Genomic DNA, 13,848 nt, shown 5'->3' with positions numbered 1-13,848 from the left:
AGGGGTTGGCTTGGAGACGAAGTGATGAACAGCGAAGATCTAGGGGAGAAGCCGGTTATGACGACGTCTTCAGCATCTTCTTCACATATTGTTGGTAATGATAAATGTCCAATGTTTGATTCAATGACGAGCACAATGACGTCTTCTGGATGCACAACTTATGCTAGTTCTGGTACCGATGCAGATAGTGTTTTTGTAATGGGCGATGAAATTGGTTTGTGAATTGACGTTCCCTCGGGAATCGGGGGAGTGTCGAAAAAAAAGAAAAAAAAAGAAAAGGGGGTCGTTCTATAAGAGTGTTTACGGTATTTTTTTTTTGGAATAACACCCAGAGACTCGAAGGAACTGTGTTTTTTCGGCACGTGTCCTGAGTCAATATCAATGTTATATCACCTGGATAATTGTAAAACAAGTAATAAACGCTCGCGCAACTCCTTCACGACACCAAAAGATCAAAGACTTCCGCGCACCGTTTCTATAGTTCACAATTGATAAGTGGTGGTGCACAATTGAAGAGAATGTGCCGACGCCACACTATAGGAATGAACGGAGGTGAGAAGATTTGAGAAGAAACAAAAAAGTAAGGAGGAGTGAACCCATTTCCTTTTGTCTGCCGACATTGACACGACGATGAAAAAGAAGCGGTATGTTAGCGAGGCTTCTTAACCTTGGGGTGGGACATGAAAAAACCAATGAAATCGAATGAAACGAAACGACGACGCTGATGGACGATGAATTACCATTTTTGGGCGTCGCAGAATGAAGTTTCTCGTTGACCGAGCAGAGGAAGGACGAACCCGAGATCTATCATGCGGTAAAAATGAATGAACTAAAAAGAAAAAGGCGGTTCATTAAATAGCCTTTCAGTTCTCACTGGAGATAAGATACGGCACAAGTTCATGAGTCGAAACAGCTCACTTACCTCCTATCGGGCTTATCTCTTCTTTTTGACGACGTCAGCCCTGAATACGCTACGACAAAAAATGACAGCTGTTGCCTCTCGGGGATCGTCGTCAAGCCATAAAAATCATTACAAACAAACGGAACAATGGGGTTGGCCGAACGAAAAAAGAAGAAGAAAACAGTACCCCTTCCTCTCAATTTCTCCGTTTCTTTGTATTCAGGCCTTTTATGAGATTTATAGCCATCTTCATTTCCTCCCAGTAATAGTACCACCTAGGTACTCTAAATGAGGATCGGAAGGTCATAAGGATGCGCAAAATAGAGAGCATTTTAAAAAAAGTACAGCATGCTGTGTATCGGAAGTAGAGAAGAAGCAAAGAGAAAAACGGTGTGTACCGGAATGGCAATTAACGACATAAGGAAAAGTAGGACAACGTGACATGCGGGTAGGTGGTATTTACAAGGAAGAATGAAACAGAACGAACTCTGTAGTGACTGAGACGAAATTTAAATCAAAATGGAAAACGCCTGTAAGAATGAACTTCACAACGGTCAGGGTGAGCACACACACAACAGAAGATAACTGAGCAGAAGTGGGAGGAGCCGAAGTTTATGTCGGTTAGAGCAGGAAGCAGGAGTGGAAGTGGAGAATGAATGATGGATGATGAGCACAGAAGACAACGACGAAATGAATATGCATTTTCCGAAATGATATATGAAGTGTGGTGAAGAAAAGTAAGAAGCAACAACTGATGTGGGGATTTAGGAAAGAATAGAGTGAAAGTATTCAGAATGCCCGCACGCAATTATATAGTACGATTTACTCATGGCTAGTCGAAACTTTTGACTTCTTCCTATAATATGGCGATGAGGATAAATAGCCCGACTAATTTGTCTTGAAGCCATAGTCGGAATAAACTAGAACGGTCGACGAAATGTACGAAGCGTCCAAAATAATATGAACACCACGAAGGGTTAGACAACCTGTACCATGGGTGGTAATGACACAAATAGGAACTGACTATCTGGTACAGTACCAGTTTCCTGTAGGAAGTTCTTGTAAAAAAACTGTCATATACGATTTAGCGCAAAAACGAGAGGAAACCATGTGTGTCTGTTGGAACGATGAGCGAATGAAAATGATGGACAGTTAAAGGTCTCGCTTGGAGGTGTTGACGTTGATGCAAGTGGAAATGGGAAAAAAGGATTAGGCAAGATAATGTCTATGGAGGAAATTGAAAGAAAGACCGTAAACGGAAAAAAATGGAAGAGAACTGAGATGGTATCGACCTATGTTCCCACACGGCTAATCTGATCTTCTAGGTACATATTGACAGGCTTGTGAAAGTTTTTCTTTTCAAACAACTCGAAGCGATCTGATACTGAAAACTCGACATGCAAATGTGTATTGTAAAACGAATATGCAGCTGACTGCCAGGCAGTTCGGCCATTTTTAAAGCAAAAATTGAGAACAACTGGTTACATCTCTGCATATAAATAGAGGATTAGATCTGGGCAGATACAACGTAATAATCTTGTATGCACAATTGTTGTTATACTATGGGAGAACAGAGATGAGGGAGCAATAAATTATTGAGTGTTACTAACAGACGTATTCAACCGGAGAGAGGGATGAACTGTCATGTAACCGGAAAAGGTGAAGAGACCTCATCCTACCTGGAAAACTCATCAAAGGTGTGAATGGCAGAACGGAAGTGCAGAAAGGGCTGTGAAACAAATGATAGAAAATTGTTTTCTACATTCTAAGAATAAAACAGTAGTGATTCTGCAATTGCATTTCGGTTTGTCACCTTCAAGAAAAGCCACCCAGTCTGACCTTAACTTGGAAGTCGTTGGGTGGGAAAACAAGAGGGAAGAACACGGCAGGGTGCCAACATTTACACTTTCTACACTTCTTTCTGTCTTGGAGAACAATGTGAAACCTGGTTTGTCGTGTACGTTTTCTGTCTCATGGCGACTTTTCAAAATAATTATTTGGGTCGGTACAGAAAGTAAACCCTAACTCATACATAACATTGGAAATTGGAATTTTTGGAAACATGCTTCAAAAACTTGGAAAAAGAACAACAGTGCGGTCGTAGTTTTGGGGATGGAGCAAATTGTGGGATACTTGAGAAAAGGAGTGAATCCGCGCGGAAACATTTTCCTCTCTCACCGCTCTTTGCTGTCCTTGTCCAACGTAAAACCAAAAACAATGGAAAGTAAAGTGAATGGAAGGAGAAAAAAGTAGATTTGGGCAAAGATGATGAAGAAGACACAAAAATTAATTTCACGAATTGAGGGAAGAATGAAATGTAAATGATAGCATGGCGGGAATACAGAATTGGCTTTGGGACTTTTCCACACTGATTTTAACCATGATTTTAATCAACAGAAGATCAACTAGATATTAAAAATGGAAACATATCCGTTGAAGCCAGTCATAGTTCTGATTAGCAAGAAGTTGCAAACTTTTGTTTTGTAATCGAACAAATGACAATTCGTCCTGATGTGCCAATCATCCCCTTTCTCTCTTCGTTCGGAGTGACATGTTACACTAAGAACGTTTCCAGATTGCCTCTGTTCGATTCTTCTTGAACCCAACGTGTTTTACACTTATCTGCGGGAAGTTCGGGATTTCGTCGCATTAGCTCAAGTAATGTCATGACGAGCATCATCGAACAGACAGAACTCGTTGTAAAAATTCGAAAAGTTACAAAGAAAATTATTGATTCACACACAAAAGTTTCAGCAATAACACCTATCATGCATTGAAGTTGACCAATAAGATACGAAATGAAATGGATAAAAATATGTATGCTTCATTATCTTATTCACAAGAATTTTATCACAACCAGAGCTCAAGCAAACGGATGTAAGGTAAAAATAGATTGGAGTGTTACAAGCGGTATAATAAATTATAAATATGAATTATCTTAAAGCTGTGAATTATCCCAAACCGTGGTCCTCGAAGAAGCCCTGTGGAGTTTCCTCTTCTTGGATCAAATCTTGAGCAGCGATAGCCTTCAGAACTTGCTTCTTACTGGTTTCTTGAATTTCCCCGGCGAGAAGGAACTCATCCAAGATGAAGTAAGCCTTCTCGAAGTTGAAAATTATATCCAGCTCGCAGACACTTCCGAAGTATTTGTCAAGAAGCTCGACGTACCGGTGGATAACTTCCAACGTGATCAATTCATTGTCGTTCTGCTCAATTGCACAGCAGAAGTAGAGTGAGGCGTATCTGAAAAATTTGGACAAGTTCGGAGGGATGAATGTTGAGAAGGTGCGAACGAAAAAAATATTGGTAATCGTAGAGACTTTACACACTGCGTTTTTATAATCTGGTTAATTTATTTTTGAGAAAAATATAGACTATACGGCTTTTTCTTCCCCGTTTCTATTGTCGAATTAAAAAAAGTGACACCTGAGAATTTGAAAACTTTTGCTTTTTTTGATCTACGAAAAAGTGCGGCAAAAACGTAATATTTTAGAATTTCGGCTCGTTCGAGCTACTTTCGTGTTTAATTTTAGTTTTTTGCTTAAACATAGATTCTAGAGATGCTAGCGATCGTTTTTATATCAAGGAATCAGAACTTTGTTCAGAAAATCCCACTAAATTCACATGAATAAATTTGTTGTCTACAGTATCCGTTTTCGCTCCGCCCCCTCGTAAATCGACACGAGCGCCGTCTCCGAGATTTTCAGGTGTCACTTTTTTTAATCCGACATTACTGCGTAAAAATTTTACCTTTTGTATACAACCTTCAGGTCCTTGTACTCGAGGAAAGCGCACATTTTTGGTTTTCTAGCCAGAATTTGAGTGATGAGTTCGCGACAAATTTTCTTCTTTTGCTGAAACATTAATTTAGTTGTAAGGAATTCGAAGTTCAACTTTAAAAAAAAGCCAATTACCTTATCGGGATATGCGGTGTACCATTTTTGTAGTCTCAACTTTCCCTGTCGACTGAAGAGAAGCATATATTGCATCATTTTGGCTGCAAACGAAGCAATTTTTTCTTTCAAGCAGGAAATTGCGAAAATGTGAAAATAGCTCGAAAAGCTGAAAAAATATCAAAATCGGTGACATGTGGCTTCATCGATATTTGCAACGACACTCCGTTCTCCCAGGCGCGCGCAGTTTAACGGCAAAGTTAACAGCAGAGCGCATTTGCATTGTCATCATTTTATTTTTCAAAGTCTCTCTTTTTCGTTATATTTTCCTGTTTTTATATTTATAGAGGTTTTGTCTATTATCATCCCCGTATTTGCTAACGTTAATATACGTTTTTCAGAATGGGACAGCAACAGTCTGGCTTCGGAGGAAGAGGTAACGACCGGGGATCCGGTGATAACGAAAAGAAAGAAAAGAAGAAGTATGAGGCTCCAATTCCATCAAGAATCGGAAAAAAGAAGAAGGGATCTAAAGGACCAGATGCCGCAAGCAAATTGCCAGCAGGTATAGTCTAAAAATTTGATTTCTCTACTGCATATTCACATTTCTAGTTACCCCACACGCCAGATGCCGTCTGAAGTTGTTGAAAAGTGAGAGAATCAAGGATTACTTGCTGATGGAGCAGGAATTCATCCAAAACCAAGAGCGTCTGAAGCCACAAGAGGAGAGACAGGAGGAAGAACGTGCTAAGGTTGATGAGCTTCGTGGAACTCCAATGGCTGTTGGATCATTGGAAGAAATTATTGATGATCAACATGCTATTGTTTCTACTGTAAGTTTATAATCGATGTTGATATCTGATTACTTTTTCCCGTTCAGAACGTCGGAAGTGAGCATTATGTCAACATCATGTCATTCGTAGACAAGGAACAGTTGGAACCAGGATGCTCTGTACTTCTCAACCACAAAAATCATGCAGTTATCGGAGTACTTTCCGATGACACTGACCCAATGGTATCTGTTATGAAACTCGAGAAAGCCCCACAGGAAACCTACGCAGATGTTGGAGGACTCGATCAACAAATTCAAGAAATCAAAGAAGCTGTTGAATTGCCTCTTACCCATCCTGAATACTATGAAGAAATGGGTATTCGGCCGCCAAAGGGAGTTATCCTCTACGGTTGCCCTGGTACTGGAAAGACCCTTCTAGCGAAAGCCGTAGCGAATCAAACATCAGCAACTTTCCTCCGTATTGTTGGATCAGAGCTTATCCAGAAATACCTCGGAGACGGACCAAAAATGGTTCGTGAGCTTTTCCGCGTCGCCGAGGAAAATGCACCATCAATCGTCTTCATCGACGAAATCGACGCTGTTGGAACGAAGCGTTACGATTCCAACTCTGGAGGAGAACGGGAAATTCAACGTACCATGCTTGAGCTTCTAAATCAGCTAGACGGATTCGACTCTCGTGGAGACGTGAAAGTGCTCATGGCTACAAACCGTATCGAGTCTCTCGACCCTGCATTGATCCGTCCAGGACGTATTGATCGTAAAATCGAGTTCCCATTGCCAGATGAGAAAACCAAGCGCCGCATCTTCCAGGTAATCACTGTTACTGACATGATAGAAGAAAGGAAAGCCGCTAATTTTCCAGATTCACACATCACGCATGACCCTTGGAGACGATGTGAACCTCGAAGAATTCATCACTGCTAAGGATGAGTTGAGTGGTGCTGACATCAAGGCAATGTGTACAGAAGCTGGTCTCCTGGCTCTCCGTGAACGTCGAATGCGTGTGACCATGGAGGATTTCCAGAAGTCCAAAGAAAATGTCCTTTACCGCAAGAAGGAAGGAGCCCCCGAAGAGCTCTACTTGTAAATGTGTCGTTTTTTATTTATTATCATTTCTTTTATGTCCACTCAACGATACCCCTTCCCTATAACCGATTTTAATGTATTTCCTGAATATTTCCCGAATGAGGTAAATGTTTCATCGAAAAATATGTGGTGATGTGACATTGGGGGAATTGTTGAACAGCTGGAAAGAAGATAAAAAAGAGAAACTGAATGGGAAAAGAAAATACAAAATTACCAGTAACGGAGGGGTGATGGATTCGGGAACGATGTTAAAGAGTGTTCGATTTGGGGACGATTTGAATCAGTTATCACAAAAATTGGGATCAGGGGTTGAGAGAGAAAGGAAAGTTGACATAGAAACTAAAAGTGAAAACTATGAAAATAGGAATGAAAACTGGCTGGGAGCAAGTGGTACGGAAGCAGAAACAATGTAATTAAAATAATTCCGAAAACTTGAGGAAATAAAAAAAAACCATTTTTATTTATTTATTGAAGTTGGAATTGTAATCTAGAGTGGGCGGAGATCAGCATCCGGAAGTGATTGAATTGGTGTTGGAGTTGAAACAAAGTTCATTGTTGGCTGGCCAGATGGTGTTAATCCAGTGTTTGTAGCAAGGAAATCGCCAACTGAAATGAAAAAGAAATATATTTGAAGAAATTTGAATTTAAGTTTCTTTTTAATCTTAAAAACTAACTTCCATCTCCTCCCATGAATAGGCTGCCTTGTCCATTTTGTGGTGTTTGCTGATATCTGCTTGGCGTATTGATTGGATGGTTCACTGGAGTTCTTGAAAGCATCGGAAGTGCTGACGGACGTTCAACGTCGTCAGTGGCCAACGAGGTGAGAGTACGATCCATCAACTCGATTTTTGGAATCTAAAATTATGGAATATTCAAATTTCTATTCAAAGTTTCAGAACAAACCTTAAGCTCTGGCTCAGCGAAAATGTTTTCAGATCGACTCATTGGGATCGGACCCGCGTTCGAATGCCTCATTTGCCCTGCATGCGAAATCGGAATGGATGTGATTATTTGCATTCCCGCGGAGCTCGTGCTTGCTGGCAAAGGTGGTGGTGGCATTGAGTTGTGGTTGCTACGATCCTTTTGAATACTGGAGATTGGTGGAAGGAACAACTGATCGATCGACGGTTTGTAGTCTTCGATTGGTGAGTGTTGTTCAGAAGATGACGATGAGTGGCTGGATTTGACGGAATACGGTACAGAGTCGGCACGTGGAGGTTGGACTCTTAATTGATGATGGAGTTGTTGAGTCTGATGAATTGGCGGTAGTGGTTGTGCTGGTGGAGGAATCGCTAAATGACGGAGATGGTTCAAACGCTCTTCTGGACTCAATTTGCAATCGTGGTTCTCCAGATAGCTTTTGAGACTGTTCAACTTATTACGAAGATCGTTAATGTCTGATGTCTTTTTGTCGTTGAGATGTTTGAATCCGTTTACTTGCTGGAATAAACACTATGTTTTTGATGGTTTCTTTTTAAATTTAAGACGTTTAGCTCATGAAGATATCCTATAGGGTGGAGCATGATTATCGGGACAAAAGTTTGTTCTAGAACAAAATTTGAGTAAAGCGTTGTACTGGGCTCAAAATTGAAGTGCAAAAGGTCAAATGATTCGTCAGTAAACTGACCAAGTTTCAAAATATTTGATGAACTTTTAGCCGAGTTATCGCTTATGAAAGTTGCTTGATCTCGTCAAAATCGCAACGGTGTGCAAGAAACATTTCACCGTTCTTCTTTGAACAATCTGAACAAAACCTAGATTTGAGGAATCGCTTTGAAAAATTCAATAGCTTTGAATAAAACTTAAAATTATATTTCTACTAATTTTTGTGCCTTCAAGATACTCATGTCCCAAGATATGCCTGTTTTACCCGTCCGTGTAATGCGCCACCCTGTACGATTTTTCTCAAATCCTGACTCATACGAAATCGGATAAGTTATTCCTTACATCTTGAAGTTCCTTCATCAGATCGATCCTTCTTTGTCGACATCTCGCTGCCGCTTCCTTATTTCGTTGACGTCGCTTCAGCTTCTTATCATCGTCGTCGTCGTCCATGTTATCCTGAAATCCATCTAATCTTAGCTCTTGAGATGACAGTCTTTTGATTACTCAAAAGATTATCCCATTTCTTATTTTCAAGTGGCTCGTTTTCTCCCTGGTCTATCTTCCTCTTTAGAAGCGTATGGATGCTTTTGCTTTTAGGTCAAGACTGTAAAGGTGGGCGCGTGTTGGGTGTACGAAGAAGAAGAAGAGAGATGTAGATACAATATTGAGAGATGACTAATATATTTACTTTGCATAGTGTACCTGGTGGGTTGGGATAGGAAGAAAGGGCGTCAGTCTAAAAACTGAAGAAGAAGAAGAAAAAGGGCACATTTATGTAGAGATTTTTTAATTTGATATAAAATAGTTTGCACCATCCAACAATCCAGAATACTAAAGTAAAAAAAATACATTGAAAAACGAAACTACCGTATTCCCTCTAATAGAAGCCCACCCTTCACTGTGAGCTAAATTATCTCGATTCTTGAGAAAGATATCAAAAAGTTGTCAACTGATAACATATTTCATCCAAAATCTAATCAGTTGACAAAATTCTGATATTTTTCACAGAAATCGAGATTGGTGGGTTATAGAGAAAATGTGGTAACAGATTCAGATTCCAAGATCACCCAACGATCTGAATAGACCGATTGAAATTACCTCAATGCCAGAAATAAAATCAAAAATCTTTTTCATCTAACCGCTACCGTAATCCAACTAGGACGTTAATCTACAGTAACTTTTCCCCATTCCTCAATGAATCGTTATCAGTGTACCACAAATATTTTAGAAATGACTCATTGCAATTAGTCGGTGCTTGTTTAGCTTGTCTACCACCAAAACAGTATTTTTATTATCCAGATAGTCAAGATTTCGAGATCAAGACATAATGGTTTCTTACCACGAAATAGGCAGTTTGGTTGCGATACTGCCACGTCATTTCAGCCACTTCTCAGGAGGCCCTCTGAGTGAAATTTCCCTTTGAGAAGTTTTCAAAAAATGAATAGAGTAGTCAGTGAATATGAGTCAGAAATATTGAATGACTAGCAGTGGTGTTGATGACGAAATTTTAAGAGAAACAGAGCGAGTTTTTGGTGGGGGGACAGTATGAGTCAAATGAAGAGAAAAGTGAAAAAAAAAATGTGAGTCACTTCGAAACGAGAGAGGAGTTGAAGAAGGTGTTGCCATGAAATCTCCACCCACTTTTTCATACCCCTTGTTTTTCCAGCTGCTGTGCGAGGTTCCCGCCGTGGGTTCCCATTCGTCCATTTCTATACTCTACCTTATCTATTCGCCCAATTAGTGCTTGGTTACCGTAGTATTGTTTTGGAGAAGCAACTTCGTATGAATTTCCTAATGAGTTTGTTTTTATACAAAAAGAGATCGCACTACATTTTAACCTGCTCAGACTTTGTTTTGACAAAACAAAACTTTGGATAATTTTGGTCCTGAGTCACTCTGCCTCTCATCAAAACAAAATATGCATAGACTGATGTTTTGAACATCTCTCTCTCTCTCTCTCTCTCTCTCTCTCTCTCTCTCTTTCAGTCAGATATCAGCTGAGTTAAAAAGAACTGTCGGATAAAAGCCAAAATTATTTAAACAGAGCCACTTGAGAATTATGAAACTTTCCAGGAAATAAAACTCCAAAACTAGCCTCTTCAAAACGATCCATGGCTCTGAAGCCTACCTCCTCCTTTGGTTTTCTTCCAGCCGCCGACTTCTTTCCAGTATTGTATTGGACCATAGGCGTCGAAGTGGTTGCTGTGTAAAAGTCAGGAAATGGTGAACGGTTGTAGAGTTGATTGGTTGGAATCCCTGGGATCGGACCTTAAATTTGGAAATGTTTATTTTGAGAAAGATCTTGAAGCATTCGTACCAAATGGATGTGGTGTCAAAGGTGAGCTGAGATTCGGAGTAAGCGGAGATGTGATGTCCGTTTGTGGGAACTGAAATATTTCGAAATTAATCAATACTTGATCTTGGGTGGATTTTTAGACTATTGTATACATAGTTTACTTGTTGAGTTGACTCATATCAACCTATTTGCAGCTCATGCTTACGTCATATTGATTCTTAAAATGGTGAGTATCGTCATAATGGGCTCCATGGAATGCCCATATCATATCTTGGTGACTCATTTTTCTGTAATGACGTGGCACCCAGTTCGAGTTCTAAAGGAGATGAGCAATGACTCTTGAGAATTATGTGAAAGAATTGATATCAGGACAGGCAGTTACGATGATGATGAAGTGTATAAGGATAGTGACGAGAGGGACGAAAGCTCCGCCCATTCTGGAGAACGAACGGAGTGAAGTACGGTATTTGTTTGACGATTGACTATAGGACTAAAGGCGGACTGTGTTGAAAAAAAAGAACAAGAAATAGGTATCGAGAATCGAAATAGTTTATGGTCGACGACGACACTTCTAGAAACGATAATTTTTTTTGAAAGCTATTAAAAACGAAAGAAGAAATAACCAGACGGTGCTAAAACGCAATTAAACATGGAGGTCTAAAATAGAAGGCGTAACACTTTTTTTTCTCCCGACCTAGATTATTTCAAACTTTTAGTGCCACTATACGAAAAAAAATAGATTCTCGTGATAAGAGTCTACGGGAGGCCAATTAGCAGTATCCTCTCCTCTTGGCCTTTTGGACTTTTTATGCATGAGATAAACAATCATCACAAAGCCTCAAAAACTCACTCGAAGATTTAGAATATTCAAAGATCTCTTTGAAAAAAATGTATACTTTAGTCAAAAGACTTTAGAATCAAAGTTCTGATAGCCTAGATATAAAAGACGAAGAAATCTAGGAAGTGTGAAAATCAAAATTAATAGAAAAAGGTATAAATCTTATTTTATCAAGGTCGTCACACTTCGCAGCAAACCGCTATTCGTGATAAGGATTTGCAGAGTTCCAATTTTTCTTCTCAAAAGTTCAACTACAGTATTTCCTCTATTAGAAGGGGCCCCGCACTCTCAACTTTGACCTCAATTATCTCGATTCCTGTGACAGACATCAAAAGTTTGTCAACTGATAAATTGTTCATCATAATATCACCAATATTTTATCAGTTGATAATTTTCAAATATCTTTCTCCATTATCGGGATAATAGAGCTCAAAATTGACGGCTTGGGTGGGCTTCCATTGGAAGACATATGGTAAGGATAATCATTTTAAGGCTCAACAGATGCAAACGGAAACAAATCTTTTGGGGGATTAACCGATACTTGAAAGGTGAGGAAGAGACACATAAGTATCAAGTGTGAGCACGGATAGATTACTGTAGAAGTGTGTAAACACGTCGGCATTCTTCCTTTTAGGATCCCTTTCGCACCTATCCATATACTTTTAATCTTAAATCAAACACATATTCCGGAGCAGCATACCGGGAGAGATGGGTGGTAGGAAGGTCCTTCTAAAAAATGGGTAGTGCGTAAAGGGAATTAGTAATTGAAGGGATGTGAAACTGAAAGATAATAGCACTTCTAATATTGGTCCAATTAAAATCTGGAATTTTGGTTCAGTTTCAATGCTCTGTCTTAATTGGATTCTTTGAATGGATGAAGAATATATTTAATAAGAAGCTGTTAAAAAATGTAGGTAATTCTCTAATACTGACATTTTGAAAGGTTGGGAAAAGGATTAAAAGAAGGTCTAGACTATAATCTTAAAGGAAGTAAGTACTGATATTCGAAAATTTCAATTATTCGCCTTTTATATCATTGTTTTTCCTGAGCCTACTATCCTAGTCATATTGTTCATGATGTGAATTCTCAACGAAGTCCCCTGGTACTCCACTCCTCACCCCGTCTGATTAGTTAGAAAAACGTGGGATTAAACAAACAATTACAGTAGTCCAGAGTTCATACCTGCTGCAAGAAGTCAGTTCCCAGAAACAATGATGGGAATCCATATCCATTGGTAGGATAGTAGGGAGTACACGGTGTCAATGGAGATGTGTTAGTTTGTGGATTATGCAGATGGTGTTGTCCGGGTTGAACTATTACAGACGTTTGATGTGATTGGTTGGCTGGTGTTCTGGGTCCGCCTAACTCGAAATAGTGGTTAGGTTCGGAGCCAGAACCAGAGCTCGTAGTGGTGTTAGTCGTCGACGATGGTTGTTCGAACATTCCACTTTCTTATATATAACACTGGTGCTGACACACGATCGAGCCAAACACAGAAGGTGAGTAACCGGGAATAGGAATAGAAGTGAGAAATAGGGGAAGAAGAAAAAAGGATTCTGATTCACGAAGATGACTCTTCTAGGTGATGATGACAAGCAAGGAGGTAACTGATTGGGTGGTCAACGGACCTGATGGAGACGAGAAGGGGAATGGTGTGACAAAAGTTTGGTTGGTGGTGTATGTGTATGCGTCGTTGAGAGAAAAGGAAGGGGAAAAACGGTCGAGCAGCAGCAGCCGCCGGCGCGTACTGTGCGCAAGCTCCGCCCATTTCTCGAGACGACGCCAAATTTGAAATTTCAAAGGAGCCACCGCCAATGTAATCACCACCACCACCAGGTTCCTCTACCACCATGAAAATGAAAAGTAAACGAAAGACTAGTTAGATTACAAAAACTCGAATATACAGGAAACCGTATACGGTATCTGTGCAATATATGTAAGACGGGAAAAAGAGCCATTGTTAGATGTTGATGCTGACTCAGCGTGATCGACAAGAGTTGGGAAACAAAAATGATATTGTTTGGGATGGAACAGGAGACGTCGGTCGATGTCGTCTTCTATTATTCTTCCGAAATACCAACGGAATGATACAAAACAGAATATTTCTAAAACTGAGGTATGCTAGATTCCTATTCCACAACGATCATTTTCAAAGCTCCGCAATGTAAATCATAATTCTTCGAACTGCCTATCTTTCCTACCGCATCAAGTATGGTGATGAGGGTATCGATGATTCAGTGGTTGGGCGCGGAACGGAGGATGGCACCAATTGGTATGTCTCATTTTTATTGACCCAGTATTTGAATATTTATTTGCATGTGACGATTTTAAAAGGAAAGGGAGCCGAGATCAGCCCAATAAAGTTTGGGAATCTATTTTTATTGTAGACGATCCTTTCGAATTCAAATGCTCCTTGTTCTGATCTGAGCCTTCTT

The 13,848-nt window shown here is 39.9% G+C and overlaps 4 protein-coding genes across 4 annotated transcripts; 1 reads left to right on the top strand and 3 right to left on the bottom strand.

The window, feature by feature from the left end:
• Positions 1-3,852: 3,852 nt before the first annotated feature.
• Positions 3,853-4,893, bottom strand: Cbr-aps-1 (the record flags this gene model as incomplete). Its single annotated transcript, XM_045237766.1, has 2 exons — positions 3,853-4,144; positions 4,652-4,893. 2 exons carry the CDS (start codon positions 4,891-4,893, stop codon positions 3,853-3,855), a joined length of 534 nt encoding a protein of 177 aa, XP_045094094.1.
• A 303-nt stretch (positions 4,894-5,196) lies between these two features.
• Cbr-rpt-2 lies at positions 5,197-6,674 on the top strand (the record flags this gene model as incomplete). The annotated part of the gene is made up of 4 exons (XM_002636776.1): positions 5,197-5,359; positions 5,407-5,627; positions 5,675-6,397; positions 6,450-6,674. 4 exons carry the CDS (start codon positions 5,197-5,199, stop codon positions 6,672-6,674), a joined length of 1,332 nt encoding a protein of 443 aa, XP_002636822.1.
• Positions 6,675-7,160: 486 nt separating this feature from the next.
• On the bottom strand, positions 7,161-10,857 carry Cbr-fos-1 (the record flags this gene model as incomplete). The annotated part of the gene is made up of 7 exons (XM_002636777.2): positions 7,161-7,279; positions 7,348-7,528; positions 7,577-8,113; positions 8,621-8,734; positions 10,407-10,546; positions 10,596-10,665; positions 10,780-10,857. The coding sequence occupies 7 exons, from the start codon at positions 10,855-10,857 to the stop codon at positions 7,161-7,163; spliced, it is 1,239 nt and encodes a 412-aa protein (XP_002636823.2).
• A 1,732-nt stretch (positions 10,858-12,589) lies between these two features.
• On the bottom strand, positions 12,590-12,856 carry CBG27127 (the record flags this gene model as incomplete). Its single annotated transcript, XM_045237765.1, has 1 exon — positions 12,590-12,856. One exon carries the CDS (start codon positions 12,854-12,856, stop codon positions 12,590-12,592), a length of 267 nt encoding a protein of 88 aa, XP_045098944.1.
• Positions 12,857-13,848: the final 992 nt, after the last annotated feature.

This window comes from Caenorhabditis briggsae, assembly GCF_000004555.2.
Source record: "Caenorhabditis briggsae complete genome, chrV, whole genome shotgun sequence".
Lineage (NCBI taxonomy): Eukaryota > Metazoa > Nematoda > Chromadorea > Rhabditida > Rhabditidae > Caenorhabditis > Caenorhabditis briggsae.
Note: the sequence above shows the minus strand (reverse complement) of the source record. Positions and strands in the feature narration are given on the sequence as shown.